Source organism: Eublepharis macularius, chromosome 18 (assembly GCF_028583425.1).
Source record: "Eublepharis macularius isolate TG4126 chromosome 18, MPM_Emac_v1.0, whole genome shotgun sequence".
Classification (NCBI taxonomy): domain Eukaryota; kingdom Metazoa; phylum Chordata; class Lepidosauria; order Squamata; family Eublepharidae; genus Eublepharis; species Eublepharis macularius.
In genome coordinates, this window is record NC_072807.1 from 36,250,772 (window position 1) to 36,266,354 (window position 15,583).

At 45.2% G+C, this 15,583-nt stretch overlaps 1 protein-coding gene across 1 annotated transcript in view; it reads left to right on the forward strand.

Moving 5' to 3' along the window:
- The window catches only part of PTPN9 (protein tyrosine phosphatase non-receptor type 9), a 40,573-nt gene that overhangs the window by 7,488 nt on the left and 17,502 nt on the right, over positions 1-15,583 (forward strand). The window contains exons 2-4 of the mRNA XM_055002859.1: positions 10,863-11,006; positions 11,959-12,048; positions 12,895-13,019. Coding sequence (XP_054858834.1) covers positions 10,863-11,006; positions 11,959-12,048; positions 12,895-13,019 — 359 coding nt within the window. The remainder of the gene's footprint in view (positions 1-10,862; positions 11,007-11,958; positions 12,049-12,894; positions 13,020-15,583) is intronic.

Consider the following 15,583-nt stretch of genomic DNA (forward strand, 5'->3'; position numbering starts at 1 on the left):
GGGGCTTGGTGGGAGAGAGAAAGGAAGACACCAGCGCCTCCCTCTCCTTGGGGAGAGGAATTGATTGAGTGCAAAACTGAGGCTGTAACAGTCTCAACAGGGGATGGATTCTCGTGTTTGAGACGAATAATAAAGCCCTTGAATTGTGTGGAATCTTGTCCTCTTTAAGGGTTCTCCCTTCCCTGACTCTCCTTTAAGAGAATACGGACCAGTATTGTGTAGTGATTAAAAAGCCGACCTACGATCGAGGAGGCCTAGGTTAAAATCCTTGAAGCTCGTTGGGTGACTTGGGGCCAGTCACTTCCACCAAGCCTGCCTCACTGAAAATGGAAGGAGAGCAAGAGAACCAGATATGCTCTCTTGAACCACTTTGTGAAGTCTTTTGAACTCCTGCAAGTCCGGTGTGAACATGCAAAGTATTATTATAGCGTTATTCTCTTAGACTAAGGTGGCCACTGGAGAGGGCGGGAACAAGATTTTCTTTGCAAGCCGTTGTCCCAGTCTCAACCATCCTCCATGCCAAGGGGGATTTTCCCAGTCTTGGCTGCTGCAGACGCAGATAAACTTGGGCCCTCCACTTCCTCCCATAGGAAGTGATTCACAAAGAGGAACTTTTTCTGTTTTTTTTTTAAAAAAACAAAAACAAAAACAAGAGAGTAAAACCATCCTTTGCAGGAAAGCTGTGCCTAGTGGATCCCCTGTGAAGAGCGGCTATAAGCAATCAAAAGCAATGTGACTGTGCTTTTAGTTGTAGGTGAATGGCTGTGCTGGTCTGCAGTAGAACAGGATTGGAGTCCAGTGGCACCTTAGAGACCAACAAGATGTTCAGAGGGTAAGCTTTTGAGAATCAGAGCGCCATTTTTCAGGCCTTCAAGACTGGAACAAAAAGTGGCACAGAAGCAGCCTTTTCCTGTCGCTCGTGGTCACCTGGTGTGGAAATCTGAATCCACTTCTCTCCAATCCTGGTGTCCAAGACCAGTGACAATAGGTCGAATGAGTTGTTTTAAACATTTATACCCTGCCTTTTCTCCTCCGAGTCAAAGCATCTAACAAGAGACCCCCCAGGTTGGAAGGATGCAAGACATAACAGGCCAGTCAGCAAGATTTTTTTTAAAAAAACTGTAAGCATTAAAAGTACACAAAATTATAAAAAAACACACCGATCAGAAAGCTCCGAGAATTCATTATGATATCTGGTGCCAAAGCGTAATAATTGCCTGTAATATTTATTACAGTTGGGCTCCGTTCTCCTCTGCTGTGCCTGTTGGCTTTTGTTTCATTTTCATTCCTGGCAGGCCTTCTCGATTCCTTTGCAATCTTCACACTGGATAGGCAGCCAGTCTTCATCTTCATCTCACACTATGTAAATCCAGTTGGCAGCAGTCTTTCAAAACATGCCTGGGAGCTCCATTCCCATGGAAGTCGAGGTTAGGAACCCCGCTCCAAAGTAATCTCCATTGTTTGAATGCTGACGTTCTTGGAGAACGCCAAGTTCTTCCATTTGACTGCCAAATGTCTATTGAGATCTCTGTGAGTGACACACTGGCTTCCCTTTCAGCAATGACATTTTCAAATCCCAGCTCTGTTTCCATTAGCGAAACTGTTGATTTTGCCACAGAGGCCTTGATGGAGCCATAAACTTTCTCCTGTAATCAGTGTGGTATTTTACATCAACAGCGCGCAAGCCACCAGCAGTTCCAAGAAATTCTCGCTTGAGCTTCTCTAAATGCCTCATCGGTCTGAGTCTTGCAAACCTCTAAACTAATTTCTTGGAAGGTACCCAGGACTGGCAGTTCTACACAGTTTAAACTTCCCTCTTATCAGTTTGAATGCTTTATATCGGGAGCAGTAGAAGACACTTTTACGTCAAATATGCAACACTCCGAAAAAATTAAAAGCAGGATACTCGCTTTGACGTGATCACTTAGGCTGTGTTCAGATCACACACACACACACACACACACACACAGAGTTTGGTTTTTTGCCAAGAATGATCCTGGCTTATTCTCTTGCATGAGGAACCAAGATTTAAGACTTCCTAGTTTAGGAAGTCTTCACTCTTAACTGGAACTAGGTGTGATGTCATAGTTGTAAGAGAATAGATTAAAAACACCGGTATATAATTTAATTCATCAGTTAAAAATGTATAAGTTAGATTTAAAAACATCCACCATATGGTTCAATATAGAAACACTGAAACCTTGTAAATATACATAGTAAAATCACTCATATACAAGTATATTAGTACATTTACATCTCCATATGTACAGAACCAAAAACCAGATGTGTTTCGGCCCAAGGATCATGCTAGGTCATGCATTTTTAAAATTTATGATATTGATGGAGTGCTGTTTATGAGAGAGAGACACATAATCACTGTGGAAGGCCTCTGGGCCTAAACAGGTCTGGTTTTTGGTTTTGTACATACGGAGTTTCTCAGTGCAATCCTAGGAAGAGTTACTCCAGTTTTACCCCATTGATTTCAATGGGCTTAGACTGGAGTAACTCGTCTTCGCATCGTACTGTAAATGTACTAATATGCCTATATATGAGTAATTTTACTGTATATGTATACAGACAGACAGACAGACAGACATAGATAGATAGATAGATAGATAGATAGATAGATAGATAGATAGATAGATAGATAGATAGATAGATAGATAGATAGATAGATAGATAGATAGATAGATAGATTTAGTACTTATATGCTGAACCATATTGTGGATATTTTTAAATCTTATGTATTTTTAGTTGACAGATTAAGTTATATATCAGTGATTTTAACCTATGCTCTTACAATTTTATCTATACTTCATTTTTTCTTTTCTTCCAGCCGAATTGCTTACCCTTTGTTTACAGGTTGTTTTCTCCCCTTTTCGTGGTCCTTGCCAGTCATAGGTGTTTCAACAAATTGGGGCTGTTTTCTTGTCTCTGGGATGAAATTCCATTGTGGGGAGGGGGAGAACGTGCACAGCCGAGAATAAGACGTGCCAGAGTTTGTCCTTAATGTCTGAAAGCAGATGGAGGGGGGGGGTCATTTGATGTTGTTTTGGGCTTCCACACATCTTGGAATAAAGATCATGATAGGATTTTGAATGTGTGTATTGAGGTGCCGTTCTTGCATCTCAGTCCCGGTAGGGCTGATGGCATATCCCAGTAGTCTGAATTTTCCCACTGATTTTTTTTAAAAGCTGGCTTTTAAGGCAGGCAGCACTTATTGGAGGGGGGGGGGAATTATCCTTCCTATTTAAAAGTACATTTTTTAAAAATCACATTGAGGGGGAGAGGTTCAGATCCAATTTGCAGCCCTGCTATGCTATTTTCCCCATTTGAATCATTTTCTTGTAACGCGGGAAGAATTTGCAATTGAGGTGATTCTTCCCAACCCGAATCTTAAATGGTACAGTCTCATTTTGTCCCCTGAGGACTCTACCACTTGGTTCTGCTTTGTGTGTTGTTGACCAAGCCTTGGTCTTGGGAAACCACAATAACTGCCACTTCTGAGGCTTGGTCTTATACAACAGTTGTTGTAATGAGGGGGAAAAACCTTAATTTAGAGTGGATCTTTCCTGTTTGTCTGTCGTGGATGGGTGACATCCGCTCTTTTTTTTCTGGTTTCCTTCTCTGGAATTCTTTCCCTTGGAGAAGAAGGACAGGTTTTGAAGGGAGAGGAGAATGAGAAAAGAACACTTCCCACGCTCTGAACTCAGCTAAAGCCCGTCCTTAATAGCGGAAAGACTATGTGCTTGCAGATTGGTGCAGAACTGCCATGATGAATTCCTCTTCCCCAACAAAATTGACGTATATTTCTTATTCTCTTTCTTTCCCTTCCTTACTCCCCAACCCTAGAGGTTTTGCACAATGCGAAAGGCAGCATAGTCTAGCCTCATGCATAAAAACGTGTTAAAGATGGCGAGGGTAAGGTCACCCAAAAGAAGACTTTTCCGTTGTAGGTTGTCATCTTCCTGTCACATGACTGTGATCATATGCAACTTCCTGCTATGTGCTTACAACTCAGTGGGTCCCCATGCCACTGCTGGGGTGAAAGGTAAATCCCTACGTCTGGAAGGAGGGAACTAAACAGCCAAACAACATCTGCTATTTGAGGCAGGTTTCTTTTTCCAAGTTACATCCGATGTGCTCATTTTGTAGAAGTGAGAACAGCTCCAATTTGAAAATACTGCATCGCTGGGCATTAAAAACCAACCGATGCTCGCCTTTGCATCCAGATACATCCAAACTTTTTTTACATCACATTCCAGATTGGAGTTAGCTTAGCTGTTTGTAGGGACAGTACTAGGTTCAAACTCTCTTCAAGCCAGTGATAGCCCAGCCATAGGGTTGCCAGCCTCCAGGTAGTGGCTGGAGATCTCCCGGAAGCACAACTGGTCTCCAGGCCACAGAGGTCAGTTCACCCAGAGAAAATGGCTACTTTGGGGGGTGGGCTCTATGGAATTATGCCATGCCAAGGTCCTTTCCCTCCCCAAACCCCACTTTCTCCAGGTTTCACCCCCCAGATCTCCAGGAATTTCCCAACTTTGAGCTGGCAACCCTACCCAGCCACCTTCACATCTCTGACTTTATTTCCAGTAGAAAAATAGATATAGACGAGATATAGATATTAACCTCCCTCCAAGGTAGATGTTTTGTTTAACGGGTTTCAGGCCAGACTGCAGTGAATCACTTCCCTTTAATATGCTTCCCAAAGGACCAGTGGTTGTAACTGCGTTTGTTGGATATGTAGATTACTGGAATGCACCTGGTTTTTGCCGTCTAATCCCCTGAAGCTGTTGGCTCCTTTTCAGTTAAAGCCTCACAAAGCCTTTTTGCTTGAAAATTCCAGATTTATTCACTCAGCTGACTGGTGCCTTCGCTGGTACTGGCACTGTCTAAAACGTAAAGGTGCTTCCCAACAATCCCCCGGTGTTCCTGGCCTGCCTCTTGCTCTAAGAAAATTCAGCATAATTCCTGAATTCCGCGTTTGGCCTGGACCTTTGGAAAAGCAGCAGGTTTCTCCCCAGCCGGTTTGTTTGGGAGGGCTTGGCTGGTTTCTGGAAAGGAGGATTTGGTAGGACAGAGGAAGGAGTTACGGCGGCGTTCCTGCCAAGCAGAGGGTTTTATGCAAAGGAACACAACCCTCTTGTTTTTGTGTGACTCACTTCTTAAGTATGTTTGCTCTTCAAATGCGCAAGTACTCGGGCTGTTTAAAATGAAAGAAAATACAGTCTCAGCTAGAGAGGCCTCCAGCTAAATATGTGACTGGGGGCTTCTGATCCATGTGTGAACTTTATGTCCTCGGCATCTCGTGTACTCGGCATCTCGTGTCCACCGACCAACTTTCCCCTTTCCAGCGGCAACCCCCTCGCTTGCATCTTGAGACACTAAAGAATGCTTCCTTTCAACAAAGAAGCGTCAAGTGTGGGCCCATTTGCAGGAGACAAAATGGATACCGAATGTGGCCTGGCCTGCCACTTTTCCCCTGCCACCCCAGCCTTTATTCTTCCCCCTGCTGGGGTAGGAGATCCTCATTTCCAGCACGGACAGGTCCGGAATTGGGGTGATGGTTGGAGTGACAAGCAACTGATGGGGGAGTTGGGGGATCCCGCGGAGCTAGTAACTGGAGATTTGGGAAATTGGGATTGCATCTTTATTGTAGAGTCTTTTTAAGGCCTTAGGCCCATAGTTGTCTTGCCACCTCAGATAGCTGATCTGTAAATTGAGTTGTAATGCTGTTGAATGCCCTAGAGTCACAAAGCACCTTGCAGATCAGAAGAGCTGCAGAAGCGGCAACCTATCGTAATAAGATAAGACATCTGTAAACTGTCATGTACCCTGACCTGGATAGCCCAAGTGACCTTGATCTCATCAGATCTCAGAAGCTAAGCAGGGTCGGCCTTGGTCAGTAATTGGATGGGAGACCTCCAAGAAACACCAGGGCTGCAGAGGCAGGCAATGGCAAACCACCTCTGGTAGTTTCTTGCCATGAAAACCTCACCAGGAGTTGCCATAAGTCAACTGTGTCTTAAGGGCAGTCTCCACCACCACCAGCAGCAAACTGTCAGGCAGAAGAATATTTTTATGTAGGCAAAAAGCCCAGAAGAATTAGTCATGTTAGTCTGTAGTAGCAAAATAGTAAAGAGTCCAGTAGCACCTTTAAGACTAACCAACTTTATTGTAACATAAGCTTTTGAGAGCCACAGCTCTCTTCGTCTGATGCATCATCGGCTTTCGAAAACCACAGCTCTCGTCATCACATGCATTGTCAGCTTTCGAAAATCATAGCTCTCTTCGTCAGATGCATCGTCAGCTTTCGAGAACCACAGCTCTCTGACGATGCATCTGACTAAGAGAACTGTGGTTCTCAAAATCTGACAATGCATCTGATGAAAAGAGCTGTGACTCTCGAAAGCTTATGCTACAATAAAGTTGGTTAGTCTTAAAAGGTGCTACTGAACTCTTTACTATGTAGGCAAAAGATCTGATGAGGAGGAAGTCAGTAAAAATCCTTGCTCTGAGCTAAGCTACAAGCGACGCCTGACACAGGTTGGACACTTGTCAGCTTCCCTCAAGTTTTGATGGGAAATGTAGGCATCCTGGTCTTGCAGCTGTAATGGAGAGCCAAGCTGCAAGATCAGGACGCCTACATTTCTCATCAAAACTTGAGGGAAGCTGACAAGTGTCCAACCTGTGTAAGGTGTCACTTGTAGCTTGGCTCTCTGTCTCGAAAATCATCTCCAGGTGGCCCCCGGGCACCTTTATCTGCTTGGTCCCCTTCTACTTTCAGTGATTCCTGAATTCAGTGGAGATATGAGTTATGATTGTCTTAGTGGGTTTTTTTATAATGTAATGTTTTGTGCGATCTTTGACAGCTTGATGCTTGCCACTGCAAATATATAACATGGACAGTACTTGTACTGTCCATTTTTTTTATATATAGATATTTTTTTTATATAGATTCATTCCTGTTTCCAGAACAGACCCCAAAACACGTCTCTTTGCTGCTGTGGAAAGGAAGGATGTGGAAATGTTTTCCCACTCAGTTGTCCGGGTGATGTGGTGGTGTGCCTTCATTTTCAGTGTACCTCCACAACAGCTCAGGAAGACTTTTACCTTATTGTGTTAGGCTTTCAAAGGCGGTGGGGGCATGCCTCGTCTCTTTTGGAAACATGGTGGGGATTTAAGACATTGATTGCCTTCTCTGCTTCAGTCTGCCTTGTTAGTCTTACACATTGACTCCATTGCAAGCTGCTTGTGATTAGACCACATCCTTGGTCTAGTCAATTTCACATTCAAATAGCATCAGGGAAGGAAAGGCCAGAAACTGTGACAAATTGCCTTCTCCCCTTCTGTCTGCCTTGTTAGTCTTACACATTGACTCAATTGCAAGCTGCTTGTGATTAGATTACATTCATAGTCTAGTCAATTACACATTCATTCAAATCGCATCACGGTAGTACCAGAAATTGTGCCAGATTGCCTTCTCCGCTTCAGTCTGCCTTGTTATTCTTACACATTGATTAGATCGCAAGCTGTTTGTGACTAGACCACATCCTTGGTCTAGTCAATTTCACATTCATTCAAATAGCATCAGGGAAGGAAAGGCCAGATCATCAGACAAACAGGATTTTCCCTATGCCCCCAGCCTTTTGCATGAACACACATAGGAAGCTGTCTTCTACTGACTCAGACCTTTTCTCTATCAAGCATTGTCTCATCTGACTGGCAAAGGCTCTCTAGGGCTCTCTAGGTCTTTCACGTCATCTACTTCCTGATCCTTTTATCTGGAGAAGCCGGGGGACGTTCTGCATGCCTTATCCGGGACCTTCTGCATGCCAAACAGATACTCTTCGGCTGAGCCACATCCCCAATTCACTTCTGTGTCATTACGATTTTATTGATGCCAGATCATTATTGATGGAGCGGCTTAAGCAGGAAATTGCTTCTGTTCTCCATAAATAGATCCTTCCCATCTCTGCTTTTGGGGGAAGAATAATGCTGAGCTACTTTACAGAGATGTTTTATAAGGATTACGAACCTAATGTATGTGAAGTGCTTTGGACCCTTGAACTTAAGTCGGATTTTAGCATGTAATAATGTGCCTCGCTTCCCAGCGAAAGGCTCTCTGGAAAACAGGGCAGAGAGCATTTTAAAAAAAAACCACTAAAAGCATGTGAAGAAAACCTGTCGGCACTATAGAGAATGCCAGTCTAGAATGTCCAGACCACGTTAGTGAATGGCCCGATCTTTCCCCATCTCAATTTGAATTTGGAAATGTCTGAAGGTTGGGGTTTTTTTAGTTTATCAGATGTCGTGTATTTTATTTTGTCTCTCTCTCCATGTAAGCTGCCTTTGGCCAGTGCTTTGACCTTGCTGGATCAAACTCAAAGTCTCCCACTCCTCCGATATTCCGTCTCCAGCAGCAGCTACCGAAATGCCACTCTGCGTTCAGAAGTGGAGTATGAAGCAGATGGCCCCCTTCCCAGTCTCTGGTGTATGGTGGCAGACTGCCACTGTACGTGGTTGCTCTGTTGTGTGAATGGCCCAATTCTTCAACATCTCCTATGACCAGTTTGGGGATTGGGGGATGAGTGGGCTCATTGCTGGTACACTAAATTTCTTAGGGGCATGATTGCGCATGAATAGCCCTCTCATAAGGTCAGGATTGGCGGTGGGGCAGGGAGGAGGCTACAGAAGGGTAAGTGTGATCTCCCAATATTGTTGAGCGAGGGTAATCCACAGCACAGTGCTAAGAAGAGTTACTCCACTCTAAGTCCATGGAAATGAATGATTTTAGACTGGAGCAAGTTTGCTTAGGATTGCACTGCCCCTCTGCTTAAAAGGGCCAGTCTCAAGCATGCTGCAAGTTTCTGGAAAGCCAAGGCAGATCCCCGGATCACAGAACAATCTGACCTTAGTTTAAATATATAAAAACTGGGGTGCTCCCTCCCCCCAAAAAACCTTACATGTCATTTTGCACAGACTACCCGCACGCATGCACACACACCCACCACCGGAGTTCAGCTGGCATTTTGAATTGCTGTGGCAACCCCAAATGGTGTGCAAAAACCAGACTTAAAGTGGCATTTGGGTGCTGTAGCCGCCTAGAATGGTATACAAAAAACTGTTCATTTAGCATTTTGGGTTGCTGTAACAACCTAGAATGATGCGCAAAAACCAATGCTCGGGTGGCGTTTTGGCTTGCTGTGGCCACCCAAAATGGTGTGCAAGATCTGGCAGCGGCCAGGTGGTAACTGGGTGGAAGAAGCCAGATCCAATGAAGACAAGAAATGGGAGTTCCCTTTTCTTGGAGGTAACAGTTGCCAGTGCAAAGACGCCATGTAGGAAGATCACAAACAGCAAGATGCAGCGGGCATGGAAGGGTTACAGCTGCGTGCAAAGAAGGCCCCGCAGCGAAAGAGGGAGGATCTGGAGAGAGCGATTGACATCTGTCACTTCTCTCCCTCCCACACACACATACTTGAACAAGCTCCTGCGCCAGGCAGCCACCTGGAGTCACCGTGAGAGAAGTTGCCATGGTTTTTGTGCGGAAAGATCTCCGGGTTGTCTCTGACAGTTCCTGGCTCAGTTCTTATCCGTTCCTTTGTTGCTGCCTTTGGCTTTGATCGACGTCTCGCTTCCCTGCTCCCCCCCCCCATTCTTTCCTGTGAGTCACCTCTTTTATCGCTCCACCTGCCTACAGAGCCAGTCCCCGTCAGACAGGGTTAAAATTTGGTTTGGGGAGTTCTGAGGCCGGATTATTCCTGATTTGGGGATGGGAGTGTCCGGGGTGATGGTTGGATATTGGTGCAAAACTCGGACCAAAAAAGGATTGCAACCGACGTGGATTTTAAAAGACTTGGATGTGACATGCGCAATGTTTTGAATTTGAAAATGCCCGAGGGTTTTTTTTTCAGTTTGTAAGCTGTCGTGCATTTTATTTTGTCTCTCTCTCCATGTAAGCTGCCTTTGGCCCAGTGCTTTGACCTTGGTGGGGCAAACCCAAGGGCTCCCACTACTGCTGTAGCACCGTGGTTAAGTGGTTCGGCTGCGAATCAGCACTCTACTGGTTTGAATCCCACTACTGCCCTGAGCTCAGTAGGTGGCCTTGGGTGAGCCCCTCCTCTCAGCCCCAGCTCCCCAGCTGTATTGCGGGGATAATAATAACACTGACTTGTTCACCGCTCTGGGTGGGGCACTAATCTGTCTAGAAGAGCGGTATATAAATGCAGTTATTATTACTCTGTTATTCCATCTGCAGCAGCAGCTACTGAAATGCCACTCTGCATTCGCAAGCGGAGTATGAAGCACATGGCCCTCCTTGGTTGCTTCTTCCCAGTCTCTGGTGTATGGTGGTAGACTGCCTCTGTACATGGATGCTCTATTGTGCTTCTCCTTTAGTACGTTAGTGATCCCTGATCTGTTGCCTGTCACCTAAACCGGTGATTTGGCTGTCACTCTTGAGTATTTGGTAGGGGTGGATATGTCTTGTGATGGGTCAGTTTCCTTAATAGCTGAACTTCTAAGACAAGAACGACAGGAATTGCCAGTCATTCTTCCATCCAGCCTGGATCCAGCTGAGCTTCTGACTTTCATCTGTCATTAACAGTACCATCAGAGGGAGTCTGGGCAGCGTCAGAGGGAAGCAGCCATCTGAGAATCTCTTCCCTAGGCAACAATTTTCATTGAACTGTCCGTTCTGCTGCCTCTTGATTGCCGCGAGCCAATTTGGGAACCAATTTTTTTTTCTTCTGAAAAGTGGGAGAAAAAAACTGTAAGAAAGCTTTCTTAGTATTTTGGTGTTTAGAAAATCCTGGACTGTGTCCCGTTTTTAACTTTTATCTTCTTCTTTTTCTGAATAGGCTACCAAGCAATTTCTTGAAGAGATTAACAAGTGGACGGTCCAATACAATGTCTCGCCACTCTCGTGGAATGTGGCAGTCAAGTTTCTCATGGCTAGGAAGTTTGATGTCCTCCGGGCGATTGAACTCTTCCATTCCTACAGGGTAAGTATCGTGGGATCAAAGGGGGTGGAGTACATTGAGCCTTATTCTAGGTCTGTACAATTCTGGGTTTCCGTTGTCCAGAAGAGGCCTCTCTCTCAATCTGCATCACCCATCTTCTGTTTTAAGTGAATAAATGCCCTGTCCCCTTTCTGGGGGGAATCAGACAGGGGCAGTTGAGGGTGGAAGCTGGATGCATCGGGGACTAGAAGCAGGAGATTAGAGTTGGATCAACAGGCACAAATTGAGATCGGAGTCACAGCGCAGTTAACAACAGTCTTTGCAGGAGCTTGCTGTGACTTTTGGGGTTCTCCTGAGCAATTCAGTCTGGGAAAGTTCGATAATTGTCTGGGGAAAGGGTCGTGGCAGTGAGACACTCTTGGAGGAAGGGAGCACACAGGCTAAGAGAATTCATGCTGCTTGAAACATAGTAAGGGACTCTTTTGTGGTCCTCCAAGGGGACAGTCAAGAAGGTGACTGTCCCGTTTTGGTGAACTGGTCCCATGAGAGATTTGGAACTCGGCAATCACCTGGCAAGGGCCATAGCTGTGCTGAGAAAAAACATCCCCCTTAACCTTATCAATTCCTACCCAGATTTTCAGAGCCTAGCATCTTGTTCTCACCCACATCTATGAGGAACTAGAAACTTTAAAAAACTTTTTAAAACTGTGTAAGTGTCCTGCAGGTCTCTGCATTAGAGCCCCCTTTCCAAATAACCCTGTAGATTCAGAGTCCCTTCCACCTAACCCTACTCATTCTCAGAGATGGGAGGAGGTTATCCGAAGTTCCTGTCCGTTTTTGCAAACTGGCTGGGCGAGATCAGCATGAGGTTTCTGGACGGGTGTGCCGGGATCCGTCCAGGAGAACTCCCAGCTTTTAAGTTGCGGACAGGAAAATCCACTTCAAGTGTGTAAAGCTGTCCCCCTTTTGCCTGAAACTCTTTCCTGCTTATTAGGAAACTAGGCTGAAAGAAGGGATTGTGAAGCTAAAACCTCACGAGGAACCCCTCCGCTCTGAGCTGCTTAGTGGAAAATTCACTATTCTGGTAAGTACGGTGGCATTTCTTCTGCTGAGCTTGCTCAGCAATTCAGAGAAGAGCTGTAGCTCTGGAAGAGCATTGGTTTGGCATGCAAAAGGTCCCAGGTTTGATCCCCGGCATCGGCAACTAAAGGATGTCTGGTCATGGATGCTGGGAAAGATTTCTCCTTCCTCAGATGTTAAGGAAACGGTGCTGGATAAAGTAGTTGGCGCTGAGACAGTCGGTCTCATTTTGCATAATTGGGTCTTGGATGCATTGGTTGTAATGCAATAGTTGCAATCTTGGCTCTGGCTTGAGGGGTGGGGGGTTTAAGTAATTTCAGCAGAGAAAACCCCACAGATCTCTGTGGAAGGGGATGTGGCATGGAGGTACCAGTTTGTGGCAGAGACGTTCCTTTAGATCCTTCGTTTTCTAGTCTCAGATGGGATTGCTTGTCCAAGCAATGGTCGCCATCACACCTCCTTCACTTTAAAAATACTACATGAGAGCTGGTGCAGCATGACAGCGAAGAAACTGAACTGTGGCTTGAGAAGTCTCCAGTTCGAATTTTACCTGTGCTAGGAACTAAAGGTGGCCTTAGGCGAAGCATTAAGCCCCCATCTCTTGCAAAATGGGCATAAAACTGCTTCGTAAATGCTAAGTAGTGTTCGCATTTGATGCCAACACTATAGTTTCATGACTGTAACCTGCCAGAACTTTTACGCTTGCTCTGAATTGCTTTTTTTAGATAAAAAGTTTATTTGATATGAAATAGACAATATTTCTGGAGGACTTTTGACCCCAATGAGACCGATTCATTTCTGCTCCTACATTTCTGTTTTGACCTTTTCTTCCTGGCATTTTTTTTTGCAGAGTGTACGAGATCCTTCTGGTGCCTCGATCGCTCTCTTTACTGCCAAGTTACACCACCCCAACAAAAGCGTTCAACATGTGGTACTCCAAGCTCTATTCTATTTGTTGGATAGGGCAGTGGAGAGGTGAGCAAACTATTGGCAATTTAGCACTCAACAAATGTTCTCTTCCTCTGGTTTGGTGGGTCTTCAGTCTGAAAATGTCAGTCCTATTTTTTTTTTAATTAAGCCCTCATTTTCTACACATGGTCTGATCTTGTGAAAGATCAGCATATGTATTTGTTTCAGTGAGGGGCATAAGCAAACGGCTGATACCCTCCCATTGATTTTTGTGGGATTTAACATTGGTGGAATCGTGACTACCAAATTTAGCACCCAAGAAGTTTGGCATCTTTTGCCTGCACAGAGCAGACCTGGAATGTTGTTGAAAAACTGGTAAGATAAACCTGTCAGTCTATCTAGGACACTTTTGTTCTAACCTTCCTCATTATTTTAGCCTCAGTAACAGAGAGAGAGTGACTGACTGACCCCATGTCATCCAGACGGCTTCATGATGTAGAGATTTGAAGCCACGTCTTCTTGGCCGTAGTTCACCACTGTAACCATTGCACAAAGCTGCCTTTCCTACAAAGTAAACTTAGATACAGGGGCTTATTTGCAACATGACCTTATCTTTGTAAAAAAAAACCCAAACCCGTTGTTCTGAAGTTAAAACATTTTTGCAAAACATTGTCCGTCTGCACGCATTTGCATTTATTTATTTATATCCCTCTTTTCTCTCCAATGGGGACTCTGAGCAGCTTAGAACATGGTTCTCCCCGCCTCCATTTTCTCACAACAACAATCCTGTGAGGTAGGTTAGATCGAGTGACTATGATTGGCTCAACGTCAACCCGTGAGCTTCCACAATAGAAATGGGGGTTTGAACCCGAGTCTAAGAGGATTCTAGTCTGACATTCTGTTCACCTGCTCCGGCAAGCTGGTTTACAAACCAGCCTAGAAGAATGTGTTATTTTGGAAATCCCCGAAAACAATGAGTAGTCTAGGCTGACTTTTTTACTCTTGCTTTGAGTGAAAGCACCCATAAGAACATCAAAAGATGGTGGTTTGCAATGGTCTGTCTAGTCCAGCATCTTGATTCCTCCAGCGGCCAACCAGATGTTACTGGAAGACCCAGACAAAAGGAAATATTTCTTTACACAAAGGTTGATTAAAATGTGGAATTCGCTGCCAGAGGATGTGGTAACGGCTACAGGCATAGACAGTTTTAAAAAGGGGATGAGACGGATTCGTGGCTAGTATCAGTGGCTACTAGCCATAGTAACTAAAGGGAACCGCCACTTTCAGAAGTAGTAAACCTCTGAATCATAGTGCCAGCAGGCAGCATCAGGGGAAGGCCTCAGATTCTATGCCCTGTTGTTTGTAACTGTCTGGCCCCTATATGAAATGGGACACTGAATTAGATGGTCTGGTCTGGCAGGGTTCTTCGTATGTTCTTACCCGGCACAGAGACCTCTCCCTGTCGTCCTTCACCCCAGCGACTGATATTCGAAGCGATACTTCCTTTGCACATAGAGGTTCCATTTTTGCCATCAGATAGCCATAAAAAGGCTTATCCTCTCTGAGTTTGTCTGATCCCCGTTCAAGCCATCTAAGCTCGAAGCCATCACTTGTGGCAGTGAGTTCCGCAAGCTAATTGTGTACTGACTGAAGCTCTTTCTGGTCTCTGTCCTGGATGTCGTGTCCATCAAACTTAGTTGGATTGTCCCCGAGTCATACTATTGTAAGACAGAGGATGGTTAGATGAATGCAGCTGCTGGTTTGTGGCTGACTTTACAGCTCAGCTGAAATTGGAATACAGCTCTTAGCTGTTTGAGCTATAAAGTGTGCTTGTGTGTGGAAGCTCTGTGTATCTGGAATCCTTTAGCAATCATGGATTACAGCAGCATATCTCAAGCACTGAGAATCTCTGTACACAAGACATCTGATACGTGAATAACACGGGTCAGGAGAGGCAATGTTAGCCGGGAAGGGTAGTTTAAAAAGACAGAGCTGGTGGCAGGGCAAAGGCTTTGCTATACACTGTGTGAAGAAGCTGTGAAATGCCACAAGGGAAACTTCAGCCCATTATACCCTCTCCAGGTCCAAGCCCAACTCTCGAAGTCAGCTCCAGCCCATTTCCATTCCTTGGTGCCCTCTGGTTGCCATCCCACACAGTTTTAGACGGGAGAGGTGAAATTGACAGAGCCTTTGGGGCTGCAAAGATGAAATTAACAAACCCTCTGAGGAGCGATCTCCGCCGGCTCTCTCTTTTTAAACTACACTTCCCAGCTAACATTGTGCCTCCCTGCACTTGATGAACATGCACCGAGACATCTTATGTAGGGAGACTCTCAGTCACAACTCTCAGGTGGATCATGAAGGACGGGGAAAGTGTGAGCCGGGTGTAGGAGAGGTGGTTTGGGGAGGCTGGATGGCAAATGGGGGGTTGCTTCTGTGCCTAATATGCCAAGTGGCCCTGAAATACAGAGCCCATGGCTCAGCCACTCAACGCGATTACAAAGGAACCATCCAAAAGTAAATGAACAGTAAGCTAGAACTGTGTTCAGTGATTCCTGCTGTGGGGTTCTTGTGTTTTATGTTGGGGGAGGGGAGAAAGTAATGTGGATCTGCTTTGCATGTGGGGTCTC